Source organism: Centruroides vittatus, unplaced genomic scaffold, assembly GCF_030686945.1.
Source record: "Centruroides vittatus isolate TY-2023 unplaced genomic scaffold, ASM3068694v2 contig_911, whole genome shotgun sequence".
In the NCBI taxonomy this organism is placed as follows: Eukaryota; Metazoa; Arthropoda; class Arachnida; order Scorpiones; family Buthidae; genus Centruroides; species Centruroides vittatus.
Window position 1 is genome coordinate 1,078,583 of NW_027122600.1, and position 19,929 is coordinate 1,098,511.

A 19,929-nucleotide genomic window follows, 5' to 3' on the forward strand; every position below is an offset into this window, starting at 1 on the left:
CGCACATTCCCAAATATTTTAATTTATTAATTACAGTTAAAGATAATTTGCTGTTACACAAATTTCCTTGCAATTAACTCGTCAAAACAGCTGATAATGATAATTTCTCATAGCAGCAGACATGTAATTGTAAGTGTACGGATTATAGATCAATGGCTGATAGACGAATTTGAATGGTGACGGTTGGTAATCCGATTCCTGGTCTCTTTCCATAGAATAATTGGGTAATTCTGAATAACTCGGAGCATTCGGGAAATAACGGCTACTTTCAGGCTCGAATTGTCTACGATTTTCAGGCTCCAATCTGCTGCCATCTTCAGAAAATGAATGGTAAAAATCTATTCCCTCCGTCGAACGGGCGCCAAAACGGCTTGTCTATTAAAAATTATAAAAATTTAATAAATAATAAATAATTTAAAATATTAATAAAATTTAAGAGAATAAAATCGAATTAATCTGTATAATTACTGTTTTCGTTCGATATTGCTCTGAACAGAATCGACATTTCAGGCACAAACTTGAGCATTAAATAACCAGGAAAATCATTTTAAACAGTCGAAATTTATGTTTTTTCCTTAAATTAAATTAAATTTTCACTATTCACTTTAAAATATTATTTTTATTTTGCTTTAATTAATGTAAAAATTATGAATTTTGTTAGTTCTATGTCTCTCCGTTAAAAAGAGAGAATCAAAGATTCTCTCTCTCTCCTTAACTGTGAGAACCTTAATTGAGTCTAACTGAGAGAAAAATATACCTTAATCCATTCAAAATTATCAGAAGTTTGTGAATTAAATGAAAAAAAAACATTAAAATATTACCTGTTGACGATATAATGGAGTCACCTCTTTCCGATCATCTGTTAATCCTGCAGCTCGACTAACCATAAAAAGTGCGAGAATAACGAATACCTGAATATAAAAATTCAAAATTTATTAAGTATAATCCAACATTTCATATCAGAAAACTGATGAAGTTGGATAAGAGAGAACTCACCTTCATAATGATGTTGGATTCAGACGAAAGGAACTAATGCCCTGTCCATATTTTCTGCCTTTTATATAGTTCTAAAGTCGTTTAAATTAGATCGGAAACTCGATATTTACAAGAATGGATGAAATTTTAAGGAAAACCTTGATCCAAATAACAGTAAAGTATATCTATCTTCGAAGAAATATAATATCACACGGCTGAAGATCTATTCGAGTGGATAATCTTCACAGATCCTTGAAAAAGGGCATTACTTTCAGTCGATTCATTTTAATATTTTCAAATAAACTGATAAAAAGAAAAAAACTCATGATTTTTAAGGCCTGAAAGACATTAGATGAGGCCTTGCAATTCACAAATGTAAAACCTCTCGTATGGATAAAAGCCGCTTATCAAAATAATCTACATAACTTCACAAAATTCAGTTTTAAGGCCCTCGTATCCGAGGCCCAGATTAAATTATCTTCTCTAGCTAGTTCTTATAAATTTAATCGAAGTTTAGTAAGCATGTAGGCCCTAACATGCTCAAGTATTTATATTTTTTCAACTGTATATACAGGGTTAAAGTAGAAGAGCGAGGTCATTTGAGCAGGATTCTGAGCATAGAAAGGCCCCAAAAATTAAAATTTATATTAAAAAAAACACGTGTAAAGTACTTTTTGTTATAATATAATATTTGTTTCAATTTTTTTTTATAATTGTTAAAGCAAAATAATTTAAAAAATTTACGTGCCAAATCAACACTGTGAATAGAACATTCATAGTGATAAGTTAACACATCTAAAGGCCCTAATCGCTAAGTAATTTCGAGGCCTTTGACCGTGCCCGCTAATATTTATAAATGAAGCTTAATATACAAGTTCTATTTGGATTTTTAAATGTTTATTAAACAGAAGTTTCTGTCCTTCACAATTACGTAGCCAGAATGAAGTGGCAATGATCCAATTCTTGAATGGTTTTGAATTAATTAATCATTTTAACTTATATATATTTTTTTATTTATATTTTCCGTAATAAAACTTCTTTGTATTTAAAAAAATCATTTTAAATAATCAAAATTAAACGCATTATAAAGCGATTATCATGCGTGGAAATATGGATGCGTGGAGATTTGGGCGATTGGATTTGGGACTATTTTTATCAATTCTCGATCCTGTAATAAATTATTAAGAATTTTAATGTAAGAAGTCTCTTATATAATTATTCACATGCATAAATTTTACTCAAGAAGGTAAAAAAATTAAAGAAAAAATGAATTATCACCATTAGAAGTTATGAAGGTTGCAAATTTCCTTAAGTGTTTCTCTCTTAATATAGTTTTTTTTTATGTTAATTAAGAGGAAGATGATTAAATGAACATATGTAGTTATAACTATACACCTGTCTTTAATTATAGTAGATGAATTGACTGAAAAAAGTAGAAAAATTAATGGAAGATGGAAGGCAGTTCCATCTTCCATTAATTTCATAACAGAAGGATATTTTCCAGCAGGATTTTTTTTATAGGAAACAGGCTCCTACTTAGATGTCAGACATCTAAAGTATCAATAGAAAGCTGTCTCCTACTTTAGGTGAATAAAACCTGGAAAACCACGTGGTCATCTTATCGACGAGGCATAAATCAAAACCATTTACCAGTGGTTTTATTCACCCCAACCACTGGTGTGCCTCGTAATTATAACTTCAAAATTACTAATTACTATGCTTCTACGATTGGTGTACTGTACATTTTCTCTTATAATTATGTTTCATTAAAAGTGCCACGTAGTTTTTTTGCCAACTTTATATGACATTTATACAGTTAAAATTGTACTTTCAGGAACCTAACCTCAATTTATCATATATTATTTATGGGAATGGAAGGTTCACTTTACGACTTCCATTCAGGAAGTAATTAAAACGTAAAAGCGAGGATACTTTGTAAGATACAAAGTTTAAAAGCTCGTAAACAATTGAAATCCAATTATAAATTTGCATAATTAAACCAGGCTCATAAATTACAAATGGATATTTATAAATTTAAATTTTATTTGTCAAAATTTTACAAACAAGATACCACAACCATTTCATAACGATTAGCTAAATAGCATTTAAAACAGTTGATAGGAACCAAAAGATTTTGGAGCGGCATGAGCCATGTAAGCGAAGGGATTGTATGTTGTAGGTTGCACGTTGCTATGCATTTTGAATGGGCTGGGTTGAAATTTTGCTTCTGCATCTCTTTCTACAGAAAAATTTGGCTCAGAATACTGATTGACTCTTGGAGTATTTCGATAAAATCTATTATCTTCCGGTTCCATTCTTCCTCGATTATCGTGAGTAGATCTATAAAAGTGCTCTTCTTCCCTTGGTAATTCAGCACTGGGCATGCGGTGACCAAACTCCTGCTTTAATTTTAAAAAATATATACATAAATGTACACAAAAACATATTCAAATTAGTCTAAAAGTGATCCAAGAAAGTATTACCTGTTGACGATAAAACGGTGTCATTTTTCTTGGATTTTCGGGTAGTCTCGTAGCTTGACTTACCACGAAAACAGCAAAAATAAGAAATATCTAAATAAATAATCATTAAAATAGTTAAAATATTAATTTATTTTTATTTCTATTTAGTAAACTAAGAGCAGGAAAGAGAATTTACCTTCATGATTATCCTGTAGATCTTTACGAGATATGATGAACTCTGCTTTATTTCGTAAGGTTTATATAGTTTTTTTGAGTTTACTTTTATCCGAAATTCGATAGGTTTGTGAAAAAAATAGAGAAAATTTCAAAAAACCTTGATCTAAATTCTATCGATAACTGGCTTAAAGTCTTTCGAGTGGAATATTCTTTACTTTATAGAAATGTCATCATTTATTTCTATCATTTTTAATATGAATCCCCCCTCTTAATGGCCTTCTGATGATCATTTAAAGATCTTTATTCTTTCGAATGAAAGTTAATCATTCATAAAAATGCTACCAATGTAGGGCATTAAACATAATACAATAAACACGACAGATTTAATACAGACTTATACATAGTTTTAACTATTTTATGTCTGTAAATTAACAACAAATTCCGTTTAGTTTAAAGTGAAAATAAAATTGAAAATGAAGATTATTTGATTAAAAAAATCATCTGCAATGTGTTTGTTTCTTAATTTTTAATATATTTTGATTGATAACGGCTGAGCGATGAGTTCGGGTTCGAGTACGGGTCGGATCTTCAGATATTTTGTGGGTGGTTTGACCCATGTATGTGGGGATCTTCGTCATCCGAATGCTTATTTTTGAGGTGAAATTCGTCAAAAATTGTAAATGCTAATAACGAGTAAAATCGTCATTAAATTCGACCCCACTCGAAATATGAAACACGACCCGTTCTATCTCCCCAACCCCTCGATTTGTAACCACTAAAATTTAATAGAATCAATGCCCCTAATACCCGAAACTCCTTGCAAAATTTGATATATGATAACTTAAATGTTTTGCTGTTTAATTTTCAGTATAATTACAATAAAATCTTTCTAGGTGGGACAGCTCTATAGGCCTATTCGTTAGATACCAATCTGAGTTGTACTCACTTAACTGACCATCTATATTTCATCTTCATCTGTATAAATTGAACACTGTCGAAGTTTTACTGTATCTGCCCTTACTACAGATTATAAAATAAACAAACCTATACGACCACACCATTTATAAGTTAGGCCTAACTATAGTCCATTCCATAATATGAAAATACTGTATTTAAATTTCTGCTTATTAAAAGTAATATTATTGTATGAGAATGATTTAGAATTAAAAATGAAGTTGTTTTTGAATAATTTTATAATAATTTGTATATTTTCTAAAAATACAGAAAACATTTCTCTCGACGATTGCCTGTAAAGTAGATTCCCCGCTTTACGACTGCTGGCTTTACAACTGGTATACAAGTATGTTATGAATACAGTATGCGAAATGCCGTATTTTAATGCAGCATTTGGCGTATTATATAATTAAAACTGTCTTTTATATACTGTACAGTACATATCGATGAATGACATTGAGTTTATGAGAAATACAATGGCTCGCTTTACGACGGTTTCGCTAAGAAGTCAAGTTCAATATAACGAAACACATTCTTATAATTATAATTATAATTAATTAGGATATCTTAACCTAATTAATTAATTAATTAATTATTAAATTTTATATTTTTTATTAGTATAATATAAATTAAGTCAATATAAAATATTATACTTATACAAGTATATTCTCTTATTTATTTAATTGAATTTCGCAGTTAAATTTTTAAAAAATTTTAATAAAGATTTATTGAATTGTAACATATTTAAATGAAAATTATAATACAGGTAGACTCCGTATGTCTTTGAGTCGCCGTTCCGCCATATTTAGTCCTATTGCTATCTTTATTTCCGTTAATTACGTTTCTTTTTTGTTCAGATACTTTGCATTAAAAATAATCACTATTTTTGGATGAAATATATAAATAAACAGATATTTTACGCTAACTTTTGTGAGTAATTTATAGTATAAAGGACTAAATATGGCGGCATTTTGCGTGAATGAGATATACTCAGAACTGTTCTTAGTGCTCCCTCTATTGACTAAATAACTAATATATTTATAATTATTCTCTAAACATAATATTTAAAGTATAATTATAAATATATTTTTAATTAATTAATTAAAAAATATTTTCATTTTTTTTATCTTATAAAACTGGTTAATTAGTGAAAGTTATACTATTATTTTTTCTTAATAAATTTGAATAAATATCTGAATTAAAAGGTTTTAAATTTATAAATTAATTTATAAATATAGTTAAGCATTTTAATTAATATAAGTTTAATTAAAATAATTTGGCCAGGCCCACAATGTGAAGGCCGGGTGGTGAGGGACGGGCCCCGTCCCTCACCACCCGGCCTTCACATTGTGGGCCTGGCCGAACCCATAATGAGCTTGCTAACACAGCTTAGTGTCCAGGGCGGAAAGTTTTTTTAAAGAGAAAAAGATATATATATATATATAAGTTTAATTTATATGCATATAGACTTCTATGCACTTCAGTTAATTAGTATTATTTGAAGCGTGTAGATCCTGTTAGAGGACCAAAATCAAATACAAACGTGTGCCTCTACTTCTCTCCAATTAAAATTTTGAGGTGCCATTGTGTCCGTGACCCGTGCCAAAATGCCTTGTTGACCATCCCAATTTTGGATCTGTAAGATTGAATAATTTAATTAAAGAAAAAGAGATGATTTCTGAACCCAAATCCGAATCCTCAAGTGAAATACAGTATAAGCTTGTTCGTTTCAGCCGAATCCAAGATGAAGGATGCCATATTGACAACATATTATTCTTTCTTAAAATTTGTGTAAATAATTTTACATATTTAACTCGTTTTTCAACTAAAAATGCAGGTGATATTCTAGACAAATACAATAGAATTATATAATAAACTCGTTGTTACCATAATAATTAGCAGATTAACAACTATTACGATTACTTAACATTGCAGATCCCGTTTAAAGTAAGGCAGGTGTACAGAAAAACTAGTTTTATATATCTTATCAATAAAGAAAAAGAAACAGTAAAGAATAAAAATTATATTTTTTTATTTAAATTTCAAATTATATCCATTATAATATCCCGATACCTTTTATAGTTTTAAATTTGCGGATTAATATACTTGGTAATAAAATTTCCCATGGCTAACAGGGAAGTAATTAGAATGGTAGACATAAGGTGAGGTGTACATCAAAGGAAATGGTCGAAATGAATAAGAGAAAGGAAAATGACTGTGATCAACTCCAAATTCACTTTGAATGACTGGCTGATTTTCAGTTTGAAATGGTTTCCTGGTCGAATCCTGAATATTTGGCTGATTTTCTGAGTAAAAAGGCATTCTTGCTGCATCATTTACTTGAATATTTTGACGATTTTCGGGATAAATGGGCGCTCTGGAACCATCTTGATATCGGCTAGGACTGGCGAGATTCCTCTCTTCGGCTCTAAAATGGCGCTGGTTTGGAAATGCTTCTTGAGGACTAGCTTTCTCTACCCGCTTTAGATAGAAATATATATATATATATTATTAATTTAAAATATATTCATTATTTTAAAGTACAATATACAATTTAACCTCATCAGCAGCTTGCCCAACAAATCTCTGTGGCATAGACGAATAGTGAGTTGCAGCTTGAGAAGCAACAAAGAAGGCGAAGAGGAATACAAAAATCTGTAAAGGAAACTTCTGTATAGATAGCTTAATATAATTAAATTAAAATAAAATATTAATATATTCCAAACCTTCATTCTGAAATCCGTTGAAGAACTTGGCAAATTGAACGAAAGAAGAGAAACTGATGAGAATCGTGATGAAATCTTCAGTATTTATAGGGTATTTTATACAAAAAAACTTAAAGAAATTCGATATATTATCCTGATAGGAAGAGTAGTATTGATTAGTCCTTGATCCATATCTTCACATGAATGAACTTTTGGCCTCGGATGCAATTGTTTAGGTTCATCCGTGTGAGCAATAGCAGCATTTAAGTTACTGTATTTTCATGCATTTTACAATTTTTAATTGTATCGAGTGGATTCTTAAAATAAAATTCTAAAAGTAAAATATGTTAAGGTTAAAATATATCGAAAGATAATCTGACTCTTCAGTTTTTTAAATATCAAACTCTTTTATATTAGTTTTTATTTGTGAGGAAATATTATAATTATTATTACTTTTTTAACGAACTCTTTTCGCTCTTGGACACTAAAAAGGCCTTTTTCAGGCCCAAACCGGGTCCGGTCAGCCAACAATGGGGCGGAGGGTGATGAGGAGCAGGGTCTGATATATCCAGGAAGGACCACCCCCCCGAAAATTTCTTGGAATTTTTCGATCATCCGTACTTGATTCTGGGTTCGCAGCCTCCTCACAGGCTGGTCATGTGGAGTTTCCTGAATTTTTTCACGTTTTTTAATAACTAAATAGAGTCCAGTTTTCTATAGAAATTCGTCCCAGGAGGCATCCTTCCTTTCGCAGATCGTCCATGTGTTGCTTTGCCTTATCCCACTAAACAGAACCAAACCAAAACCTACGCTTACTATTAAAAAGTGGTGATGAAGCTGAAGCGTATCGTGCTTCACCAGGATGATTTGGTAGATCGGTATCAATCTAGAAAGGTGAATCACCTTAAGTTGATGGAGTTGATAAACTTGAAGCATATTGCGCTTCATTAGGAAAAGCCAGAAGAATAAATTATTCTTAGAAGAATTTTTTATATTTGGCATTCAACGATTAAAATTAAAAATTGTTGTGTGTGCTGTGCGCGTGTGTTGCGCGTGTGAGTGAGTATTGTGCGTTGTGTGTAAAGAAATTTTTATTAATAATTTTAATATTCGCAAATTTATTAATTTTTTTTATCATTTAATACAATTATAAATGGGAAATCTCGAATTCATTTGCACTTTACATGAATTTATTTGACCTTGTATCACAGTTCAACAGACAATCAAAATGACAGAAACTATCTCAGCATTGGTACAGCTGGATAAGCAAACCAATGATTTAGCCCGTTTCACTATGTCATAAGTTTGCTTATTCAGCTGTATTAAATCCGCTTTACCAGGCAACGTTTCCATAAATTCGAAACATTTTTAAAAAATCGACGAGGGGAATTTCTTTTTTCCTGAAGTTTTATATGATCCGAAAATAAAATCTGTAAGGTGGTAAGACCTTGAGCTTGGAAAACCGTTAGAAAAATAAACCTTGAACTAATTTCCAATAGAACAATGGTGGCAATAAACGACCTGAGGCAAGGGCGAGGTGTAGGAAGACATTAAGCGATTCTTTTGTCTAAATTTATCGACTAATCTATCATTTTTTGAAGCGAATACATAAAGAATATCAATGAAGACGAATAAGTAAAATTGACAGAAAGATAACGCAAATACTTTATTGTTTTAAGAAGATATTTCCACACGAAATGACTATAAAGTCCTCAAGTGCAGTGACGCGTTATCCTATGGCAAAAAGGGCAATTGCCTGGAGCATCCTCCAACAGGAGGCCCCAAATAAATCTTTTATAAAAAAACATTTCCTCCAAAAAAATGTCTGTACATGGGACCCCTAATTTAAATTTGCCTGAGTGCCCATGAAGCTCTAACGGGCCATTGCTCAAGTGCTTGTTAGACGTTCTGTATCTCTCCTCTACTCTCCATATAAACTTTAATATTTCTTCATGTCTTCCTGGATTTCATCTTCCATAATGATACTTGTGTCTCTTTTACTTTTGAGTCAGGTGATGAGACTGGGATCGATATATCTAGCTCTATAAACTGAATTTTTAAAATTTTCTCGTTCACAGCGCTCAAAAGTGGACTGTCAAATGTTATCGAAGAGGAATTTCTGCTTGATTTTATTACTATGATACAGTCGAACCTGTGAACAACGGCCACTGACAGGAATATAAGAAAATGCTCATTGTTTAGAGGTTATTTTGACGCATTTTTATTAAAAAAAAAACAGTTTAAACTAAATGGCTGCTGTTTAGAGGTAGGCATTATTTAGAGGTTCGACTGTAACTACCACTTCCTCATTTATTATGAACTCGATTTTGAATCGTTTGTTTTTTCCTAACGATATAATATATTTTAATTGTTTTAATATGCATATTATAGCTCATTATATTTTCATTAAATCATTATATTGAATTTAATGGTTATAATTATTACCTTGATGGCAACTTCGATAATAACAATGAACAATAATGAAAACTAAATACCTAATCCTTGGAGCAAAATGTTAAATTTATTTTATTAATTCATTATACAATGTTAGTTTATTAATTCTTTGGAGGAATTTCATGGTCGGGAGTAACAATTTACTTAATGTCGTTGAGGCCATGGTAATTTCTTACCCGATGGCTCCAGATGATTAAAAAGTGTTCCTTTCTCTCTGGGGAATCGATTTTCGACTTTGATTTTTACCTTCCTGGTTATATACAACAGAGGGAAAGTATAGCGAGCGGTCAAAAAAATGACCCTCCCCAAGACACATTTTTGGACTCGGAGAACCTTGACACGTCGAGAAATGCAAAAAATTTCGGGTTTTTTTTTTAAATATATGTATGGGTGTTTGTGCGTGGCACGTTTTGCTCACCCACTTTAAAGCTTAATAACTCCCGTACCTTTAGTCGAAAATTTCTGAAATTTTGCAGGGAGGTTTGTGCAATAGAAGAATTGACGCTGTTAAATTTTAGTGGTTAAAGATCGAGGGATTAGAGCAGGGGTGGGCAAATACTTTAAAGCGCGGGCCAAAATGAAATTTTCAAAATGTCTCCCGGGCCGGAGGACTATACCGCGTATGCTTTGCACAAGCGGATGTTTTGGATGGAGTTTTTTCCCTGCCCAATTTTTTTTTTTTTTGACAAAAACACTAAGTATCATTTCAATTTGAATAAAATATGTCACGTAATTTTTAAAGAAATATTATTATAAATAAATGGCTATTAGATAAACCAGTCAATGAAAGATTTTATTTTGTTACTTATTTATGTCTTAACGATACAAATTATTTTATATTGACACATAGTTATTACAATTTAACATTTATATTGCATTTCGTAAATATAATAGTAAATAGAATTCAAAAAAGAAAAGAAAAACATCAAACGTTAAAATAAATATTTAAAGTTAATGCGAAACGTGAAATCTCGAATGTTCATCTGACATTATTTCTTCAAAATTGGGTTCCAAATCACTTGTAGCAATCCTTAATACCGAGTGTAGATTTTCGTCAGTAATTTGTGATCGATATTTATTTTTCGTGGAAACCATTAAAGAAAAAGTTCTTTCACAAATATATGTCGAACCAAATAAAACAAGGTATTTTTGAACATAGTTCAAAAAATGTTTGAAATGTTCGTTATTCAAAGCGCCATAGAAAGCACTCAATTCGTTTGAGTGAAAATTTTCTTTTAGTAAATTATTTGATTGTAAGTCAATTAGTTCTAGTTGAATTTCAACAGGAGCTTCTTGCACATCGAAATTGAAAGGTTGGCTAATTAATGATAAAGGTTTTTCAATAGCTTTGAAATCTTGAAATCTTCTTTGGAATTCAGAATGCAGGTCTTGTGTTATTGCACTATATTTAAAAAAATCTGTATTTTTCAATGATTCTCGCCGTGCTTGCAATGAGGGGAAATGATTTAATAATTTATTATTAAAGTTTTCAGCAAATAAATTGAGTTTTGTCATAAATGCTTTGACGTTTGAGTGCATATTGAAAGCGAATTGGTTTTTCCCTTGTAGATTTATATTTAGTTCATTCAAATATTTTACGATATCTACTGAAAACGAGAAATCGTTTAGCCAAGCCTTATTTTGCAATTCAGGAAAATCATGTAGTTTTTCTTTTATCGACAAGAAGGATACTATTTCATCAAGCAAATATTGAAATCTGTCCAAAACTTTACCAATGCTAAGCCATCTCACTTCAGTGTAATAAGGAATTTCGTAGAAGTCACTTTCAATTTCTTTCAAAAATTCAACAAACTGTCGATGATTTACGGCACGTCCTCGGATAAAATTCACAACTTTGGTCACAACAGTAACGACGTGATTCAATTTCAAAACTTTTCTGCATAGCACTTCTTGATGAATAATGCAGTGCAAAAATAATATATCGTGTTCTGGTTGTAACTCTTTTACTTTGTCGCGAATTCGTTTAAGTAAGCCTACATTTTTCCCTGTTAAACTAGGACAACCATCCGTAGTGACGCTTACTATTTTATTCCAAGTTAAACTTACTTTAACTAAACACTCTTCAACAGCGAGAAAGAAGTCTTCACCAGTAGTTGTATCTTTCATTGGATGCACACTAAGAAGTTCCTCGCTAATTTCACATTTCTTGTTAATGCCGCGAATAAATATTAATAATTGACTTGTATCAGTAATATCGCAGGACTCATCTAAAGCCAGAGAACAATAGGTAAAATCAGCAATTTTTGTTCTTAGCTGGTCAAGTAAGTTTCCTGAAATATTTTCAATCCGTCGTACTATTGTTCTTCTCGAAAGGCTTACATTTTCAAAAATATGTTTCTTTTCAGGACAACATATCTCCGACACTTGTACCATGCATTGTTTAACAAATTCTGCTTCAGAAAACGGCTTACAGAACTTAGCAATTTTGTGTGCGACAACATAACTTGCTTTTGTGGTAGATTTCTCTATATTACTTTGTTTGGTAAAAATATTTTGTTTCTTATTCAAGTTTTTTGCTAAGTTTTCTGCTACAGTTTGAAGTTCTTTTAAAGAAAGTGATGCATATTTTGGATGTTTTGTTGTAAAGTGCCTGTTTAAATTGTATTCTTTGAAAACAGCAATTGTTTCCTGACAAACTAAACAAATTGCTTTCTTATTAATGTTTGTAAAAAGATATTTTACCGTCCAAGCTTCATTGAAGTTTCTGCATTCCAAATCAACTTTTCTTTTTTTAGATTGACTCATTTTACAAAGGTCTACAAATAAATAATTTAATTAATACAATAAAATAAAACCAATGTTTTAAAATTTTACTTACAAAAAGTCCACTTTTTCAATTTTATATTTGCAAACTAATATTAGACTCGAACAAAAAAGAGTATGCGATCAGTGCTAAATCAAAATTAACAATACGCGTGGTGCGACCTGTCGTCCCTCGAAAAGTGAGAGGAGTGCAGCATATGCCGTCCACACATGCATTTCGAACCTAGCGCGATCTCCTTTGTGTTCGACGAAAAAACCGCCCTGAGAGCGATCGTCGCGACATCGTCCACACTAGTGTAGTCAGCCGACCGCCCATTTTATTACGCCTATTATATATACAGTACGCACACTAATAATGTTGATGTCAACAAAATCTTATAAAAGAGTTTAAAAAAATTTGCGTGCGGAATTTTTCAACGGGCCGGATAAAATTAGCAAAAGGGCCGGATCCGGCCCGCGGGCCGGCTTTTGCCCACCCCTGGGTTAGAGGGATAGAGCGGGTCGTGTGTCATATCACGAGTGGGGTCGGACTTACTCGTTATTAGCACTTACATTTTCTTTTTCCTTTAATAAAACGCATCGCTACTTTTAAAATGAGGTTTTTTCTTCATTTTATAATAATTAATAGCATAAAAAGGTTTTAATGAAATCTCATAACAGATGGCGCCACATATTAACTTTTTTGACGGGAAAGTTACCGCGACTCCTTACTGAATCTTTTTTTTTTTTTCAATTGAAAATTCGAAAATTTTGCACCTGTCCCTCAGCATTCGGCCTCTACCTTGAGGACTTGATCGACTCTTAAGAAAGGTATAAAGGTCCTCAGCATATTCTTGTTTTGTCCGAATTTTCCCCTCCTGTTTCTCCCGAATCGTACGCCCATGATCCTCAATTCGGATATAAATCCGGACTTCCAGATAATATCACACTTATCCCCATCAAATATACTTATTTATTTATTATAACATTATCATACAAATCAATATACATTTTATATACAATTGTGTGTATATATTCACGCTTCCGATGAAAACGAAGTGTCCAATATTGTTATGTATTCTGCCACTAGAGGGAATTACAATTTACCTTTTTCACTTAGCGCCATCTTTTATTGAGAAAATAAATAAACAATTTTAAATTGTTACGCAATTAATTGTATCAAATTTAAAAAAAAATGTTATATATTAATACATTAAATTTGTTTAAATCCATAAACTATTTATATAAAATTAATAATAAATATTAAATTTATTTAAAGTCTAATACTGTATCTGCATAATGACAATTTTTAATATATAATTTACTTTTAATTTAATAGGTAATATTTAAATTATTATAATTAATATCTTAATTATCGTTAAAAATGTAATATTTTAACAAAAATGTATTTTTATAATTGTGTGCTGCCATCTATTAATCAAATGTATAACTTATACCTGACTAATTTAACAAACTTTAACACCTGTATTATGTAATACTATTCACTTATATTATTATTAAAATAGTATATTATATAATACATATTTATAACAACGTATAATTGCATTTTAATAGAAATTAAATAATTTATTTATAAAAAAGTAATAGGCTGACATCTGTCGATTAAAATCTTAAACTTTTATAAAATAAAATAAATTATTAAATATTAAGAGAACAAATATTACCATTTAAGGTGAAAATTCAAATTTTTAAATTAAAAAAATATATATCCGTAGCCAGTCACGAGTGACGCGACTATGATGCAACAGCACGTGACTTAAGGGAGAAAGTGACACTACATCCGGAAATTAATTGATGCTTTCGGACTTTATGCTACGAGTTACGCCTATATTTTCATAATTGCGTAGCCTAAATTTGAAAAAGAAAAAATAAAATAGATTTAAGCTTGAGGAACCGATTAAATTGGGGAATTTCCAAGAGCCGGAGACATTGAAGAAGGATCTTCTACTAAAATTTGCATAATTTGCAGCCCAGAATTGGATTTTCAGGATAAATTTATAGGAATATTTAATAAAAATGAGAATGGATTTTGATAATAAGGAGAATTAAGCTTAAAGAACCGATAAGGATCGAGGAATACCTAAAAATTGGAACCGTTGAAGAAGGATCTTGTATTGAAATTTGCATAATTTGATGCCGCGGAGGACATTAATATGAATTTTTAATAAAATTATTTTAAAACTAAGGATAAATTGATAAACTAAAAATAATTTTAAGCCCACTAACATCGGTATGAAACGATTAAGTTCGTGATAAAGTAGATCACGACACGATGAACGTGACATTCTTTCGTGAGGAATCCGTAACATTTTCACATCTTTCGCAATTTCCAGTTTTTAAATTTTATTTTATTTTTCTCTTGAATATTTTACATTAAAAAAAGCCCTATAATTTAAATAAAATAGGCCTATTTATGAGAAAAACAAATGACTCTTCTGTAGGTTTTTTTTATTTTTTGGGAGTATTAAGTCTTATGTAAATATTATTTTAAAATCGAAAAACGTGGAAAATAATCATTCACTGTCACAGACAAGGTCGAATTATGTTTTCTAGATGCGAAAACATGCTTAAAGTTTGACATTAATGGATTAATCTTCTTATAAAAGAAGAAAGAACATGGAAATTTTGACGTATTTATTCATTCTCCATCCTTCACGAGGCGTTTAAGCCATGAAAAAAAAAACACATTAAAATTTCTTATTTTTCCAGTAAAATTCGAAAGATTTTGCCAGATTTCTAATAAATTTCGGCGTCGAAAGGCTACTCTGAGTGGTCCAAGAATCAGTTAACCATCCTATTAATCCTAAATTGTTGCCGAATCAATACGCAAATCACAATGCAACCTTCTAGCAAAATTGCCGTATTGCTGGCTACTAATGTGCTTAACCGAATTTTGGCCACCCCGTATCAAGCTGGGAGATTAATCTTTTGCAATTCTGGTAAAATATTTGAGTGTTTATCTGCTAATGTGGGTTTTTTTTTAGCGTAAAATGGAGAGGATCCTGCTTGTTACTTGTTCCTCCTGAGGGTCTTCGTAAAGGGATCTCGTGAAGGGGATAATGCAATGGTTCCAATTTCACTTTCCGCTTAATGCGTTATATATGGGGGCATATTTTAAAGGTAATTGTGACCTGTACGAGATTTTTCTTGTTGTTTTTTTGGGCAAAAATGTAGACATTTTGAACCGAAACACACGTTTTAAGGTGCCCTGAATACGATTTCATTACTTAGCGAATGGTGTCTTTGTTTGTATACGAGTAATTTAATTTAAAGAAAAAATATCAGTAAATATTAGCTTCAAAATATGTAATTTTTACATTAAAATCGTTCCCAATTTTTTCCCCATTTTAAACCGGAAACGGAATCGATTAAAGCTATTTTTGCGCGACGCGACTGAGTTTAAAAATAACTCAGTAACGTCGCGTTTGACGCGCGCAACTGGTTTCACAGACTTGTATAAGTTAGAAATTGTGCTTATTAAGTCTAATTTGCTTGTTTTAAATTAATTAAATTTATTTTCCAGTGTAATTAAATCATATATATATATATATATATATAAATCACTCTAAATGTTGTATAATAAGTTTAATTAGACTTTCGCGTCGTTTTGCGCGGAGATACAACGCGAAAGTTTTTTTGTTTTTTTTTTTTGGTCTTTTTAAGAGTTATAAAATAAACATTTTTAAAAATGGTCCAAATAAGATTAATTTTTCGGAATTAAGATTAAGTTTTATTTCATTTTAAAGAACATTTTTTGCTTGAAACTTTAAATGAAAGAGTAAAATCTTTAAGTTGTCCTATCGCTTCGCGTTGCTTTTCGTAGCGATACGACGCGACCCGAGTCAATTATTTTTTTCGTCTTCTTAAGAGTTATAAGCTAAAGCAATTTAAAATAAATCTATTAAGATTATTTTTAAATTTTGTTTTTCTCAAGAATGTTTTAGCTTGAAACTCTTAAAAAGAGAAGGGGAAAAAAAATTTCAAATTGTTGTGTCGCGTTGCTTTTCCTGACCGATACGACGCGATGTGACACTGAAATTTGAAGATTTTCCTCCTCTCTTTACGAGTTTAGTGCTATATTTTCTTGAAAATAAGGTAAAATTTAAAAAGTAATCTTAATCAATTTTTCATAATATCTGAACTCTTAAACATAGAAGGAAAATCTTCAAATGATTGTGTCGCGTCGCTTTTCTTGAAAACGACGCGACGCGAGTCAATTATTTCTCTCTTCTTTTTAAGAGTTATAAGCCAAAGCATTCTTGTAAATAAGTACATTAAGATTAAGCTTAGAATTTTGTTTTGTTTCTAGGAACATTCTAGCTCAAAACTATTTTATAGAGGAAAGAAATTCTTAAAATTGTCGCGTCGCTTTCCCTGACGATACGACGCGACACAACAATGTGAGGATTTTCTTCCTCTCATTAAGAATTTCAAGCTAAACTGTCCTTCATAATGACTTAAATTTAAAAGATAATCTTAAGCGATTCATTTTCAAAAACATTTTAGTTCGAAACTCAGAGTGGTGGATAATCTTCAAATTATCCTGTCGCGTCACTTCTCGTAAAGATACGACGCGACTCGAGTCAATTACTTTCTTCATCATTTTCAGAGTTATAATTCTTGAAAATAAATAGATTAGAATTCATTTTTAAATTCCGTTTCGTTTTTACTACAATTTCTGCTTAAAATTCTTAAAGAGAGGAGGAAAAATCTTCATATTGTCGCATCGCTTCGCGTCTTATCGTCAGTGGAAGCGACGCGACAAAGCGAGATTTTTTTTTTTCCTCCCGTCTTCAAGAGCCGCAAGGGAAAGTACAGTACGTTTTAAAATGAATAATAAATATTTTAAAAAGTAATCTTAATTGCTTCATTTGATGTGGGAACTTAACACGGATGTCACGAATTTTTTGGTTAAAAATGGGGCGTTAACTTCATAATATCTGACCCCCTTTCACCCGAAATTATATCTCTCTTTTGGACAATTTCCTGTTGAAAATATATAAAAATTCATTATTAAAAGAATCTTGTTAACGAGGCGTTAATTTGTATTCAAACTATTAAGGGGCAGGTACGAAAATGGTTTTTATCTTGGGTTAAATCTTGTTACGTTACATCGAGGTAATGTTAAGTAGTAGAAAAGAAGGTGAAGACTTCCACAGATAACCTCAATCGCCGCTTCTTTCGCTTCAGATAAATGCTTCTATCAACCGATGAATGGCTCATTTAAATAAAGAAAATGCGGTCTAACTACGTTTAAATTAGGCTAAAAAGTTCCGAAGTCAAAGACTTTCAACGCGTTATAGCGAGGTTGTTAAACTTATTAAGGTTTTTCCCGTAGATTAAACGGTACTTTCTGTGTAAATTGAATTATACATTTAAAGTATTTTAGTCAAGTAAAAGCGCAGTAATGAGGGGAAGCGCTATAGCGAGGTTTTTCTGGGCGTGGTATATGCGATGTTTTAAGGTTTCTGTACCAAAAAAGAAAAAAACAGTTTAAATGTATATTTAATTACGGATTTAAAGCCATTTGCATTTGAACACGATTTAAGCATTAATAATCGTAATAGCGAGGTTTTTTTACTCGTACGGTAGGTTTTATCGTTGATAAAACGGTACTATCTGTATAAATTTGTTTATACATTTAAAGTATTTTAGTTAAATAAAAGCGCTGTAACGGGGAAAAGCGCTATATCAAGGTTTCGCTGGGCTTGGTATATGCGATATTTTAAGGTTTCCGCACACAAAATCCTTAAATGTATATTTAATTATGATTTTTAAAACTGTTCGAAAAACGTTAAAATAAAGTGATTTAAGCGTGTAATACTCGTTATAGCGAGGACGTTACACTTATTACTGTTTTTCCGTAGATTAAACGATACTTTCTGTTATACATTTCAAGTATTTTAGTTAGGCTAAATAAAAGCGTTGTATCGAGGAAAAGCGATAAATCGAGGTTATACTGTTTGAGGCTCCCGTACATAGTGTAAAACTCTTTAAATGTACATTTAATTGTGAATCTAAAGTCCCTTTACTCTTGAAAAACATTAAAATAAAAGCGATTTAAGTGTGTAATATTCGTTATAGCGAGGTTGTGTTAGAGATAAGATATTATGAAGTCTCTATACATAAAAAATAGTTTCCTGTATAAGGATATTTAATAAAAATTAAATTACTTTATGAAAGTAAAAGCGCTGTAACGAGTGAAACACACTATAGCGAAGTTACGCGGTTTTCGTAAATAAAAGAATTTTTGTATAAATTCCGTTGTAAATTTAACGCTACTTATTAAAATACGATATATTTAAACACACGGAATTCGTTATATCGAGGTTCTACTACAGGGGAGACATTAAGGTCTAACGTTATTTGTGTACTTTACATTTAATTAAGAATTCGAAAGGCGTTTTAATCAAATAATACAGAATAAAATTAAAATAAACGTGATTTAACGCATGAAACTCGTTATAACGATGCGCTATAACGAGGTTTTTGTACATAAAACCATTTTCGAGTAAATTTAAATTATTTTAATGGAACAAAAGCCATTTAACAAGTACAATTCGTTATAGAGGGGTTGCGATATAACGAGGTTTTCGTATATAAAACGCATTTAGTATAGGGCCTATATTTTATTAAAATAAATTGTTAAAAGTGATCGGCCTACATTTTATTTTATTTTTAATTGTAGAGGTTAAACCCCTAACTTTTAAATGTGAATCGGGGGATTTACCTCTTAAAATTTTAAACTTATTTTTAAGTGTTTCTCTGTGATTAATGACATAGATAGAGAAGATTCTGACGGCCCCGGATGCAAAGGGGCCCAAAAATTTAGTTACTTAATGGAAAAAAAGCATGATACGGGCCCTTTTGATAGTGAGAAAATCTGTTTTTTCTTCGCAAAAACAGCAGCAGAAGTCCAGGTTAGCGGCATTTTAGGCATAAGTTAAGATTTCCTTCAACTTTTATGTCTCAGAAATATAAGTTTATTGATACTCAACATTGATCAGTACCTAATAAGGCCCTAATAAGGCCCTGTTCCCGTAAATGTGGGACCCTTAGGGCCCACATTTATGGGACCTCAATAACATTTATTACTTCGTAATAATTTCGTTGCGTTTCTTGTGTATTATTCAAGAAAAGCGTTTTAATTTTTACTGTACTGAGGCCCCAAAAAGATCAAGGCTTGACCTCGCTCTACCTCTGAAGAGGCCCCTGCTCCTAATCCACTATTAACCTGAATCCTAAACCTTGTACAGTATCAAATACCATGTGATTTGGACTCTAAACAAAAGGGTTTCGCAAGTCTAACTCCAAGGCCTCGCGTGGCATTAAACTATTAGAGGCCCTACCCTTTCGACTGAATAATAATTCCGTAAGCATTAGGCCCTAAAAGCTCAGCATAACAGTAAATCAGGTCT

At 31.3% G+C, this 19,929-nt stretch overlaps 4 protein-coding genes across 5 annotated transcripts; all 4 read right to left on the bottom strand.

Annotated features, from left to right (window-relative positions):
* Positions 1-71: 71 nt before the first annotated feature.
* On the bottom strand, positions 72-1,229 carry LOC136984243 (uncharacterized). 2 transcript variants are annotated; one of them, XM_067281150.1, is made up of 4 exons: positions 1,134-1,229; positions 997-1,054; positions 822-911; positions 72-375 (listed from the first exon to the last, which is right to left on the bottom strand). In XM_067281150.1, the coding sequence occupies exons 2-4, from the start codon at positions 1,000-1,002 to the stop codon at positions 82-84; spliced, it is 390 nt and encodes a 129-aa protein (XP_067137251.1). In that variant the 5' UTR covers positions 1,003-1,054; positions 1,134-1,229; the 3' UTR covers positions 72-81. The 2 variants fall into 2 exon arrangements, with proteins under 2 accessions (XP_067137251.1, XP_067137250.1); XM_067281149.1 differs by lacking the exon at positions 1,134-1,229 and having other exon boundaries at positions 997-1,087.
* Positions 1,230-3,080: 1,851 nt separating this feature from the next.
* On the bottom strand, positions 3,081-3,646 carry LOC136984266 (uncharacterized). The gene is made up of 3 exons (XM_067281181.1): positions 3,634-3,646; positions 3,459-3,548; positions 3,081-3,377 (listed from the first exon to the last, which is right to left on the bottom strand). Exons 1-3 carry the CDS (start codon positions 3,637-3,639, stop codon positions 3,081-3,083), a joined length of 393 nt encoding a protein of 130 aa, XP_067137282.1. The 5' UTR covers positions 3,640-3,646.
* Positions 3,647-6,665: 3,019 nt separating this feature from the next.
* On the bottom strand, positions 6,666-7,346 carry LOC136984267 (uncharacterized). The gene is made up of 3 exons (XM_067281182.1): positions 7,295-7,346; positions 7,128-7,223; positions 6,666-7,049 (listed from the first exon to the last, which is right to left on the bottom strand). Exons 1-3 carry the CDS (start codon positions 7,298-7,300, stop codon positions 6,666-6,668), a joined length of 486 nt encoding a protein of 161 aa, XP_067137283.1. The 5' UTR covers positions 7,301-7,346.
* A 3,332-nt stretch (positions 7,347-10,678) lies between these two features.
* Positions 10,679-12,493, bottom strand: LOC136984268 (general transcription factor II-I repeat domain-containing protein 2B-like). Its single transcript, XM_067281183.1, has one exon. The coding sequence runs from the start codon at positions 12,491-12,493 to the stop codon at positions 10,679-10,681; it is 1,815 nt and encodes a 604-aa protein (XP_067137284.1).
* Positions 12,494-19,929: the final 7,436 nt, after the last annotated feature.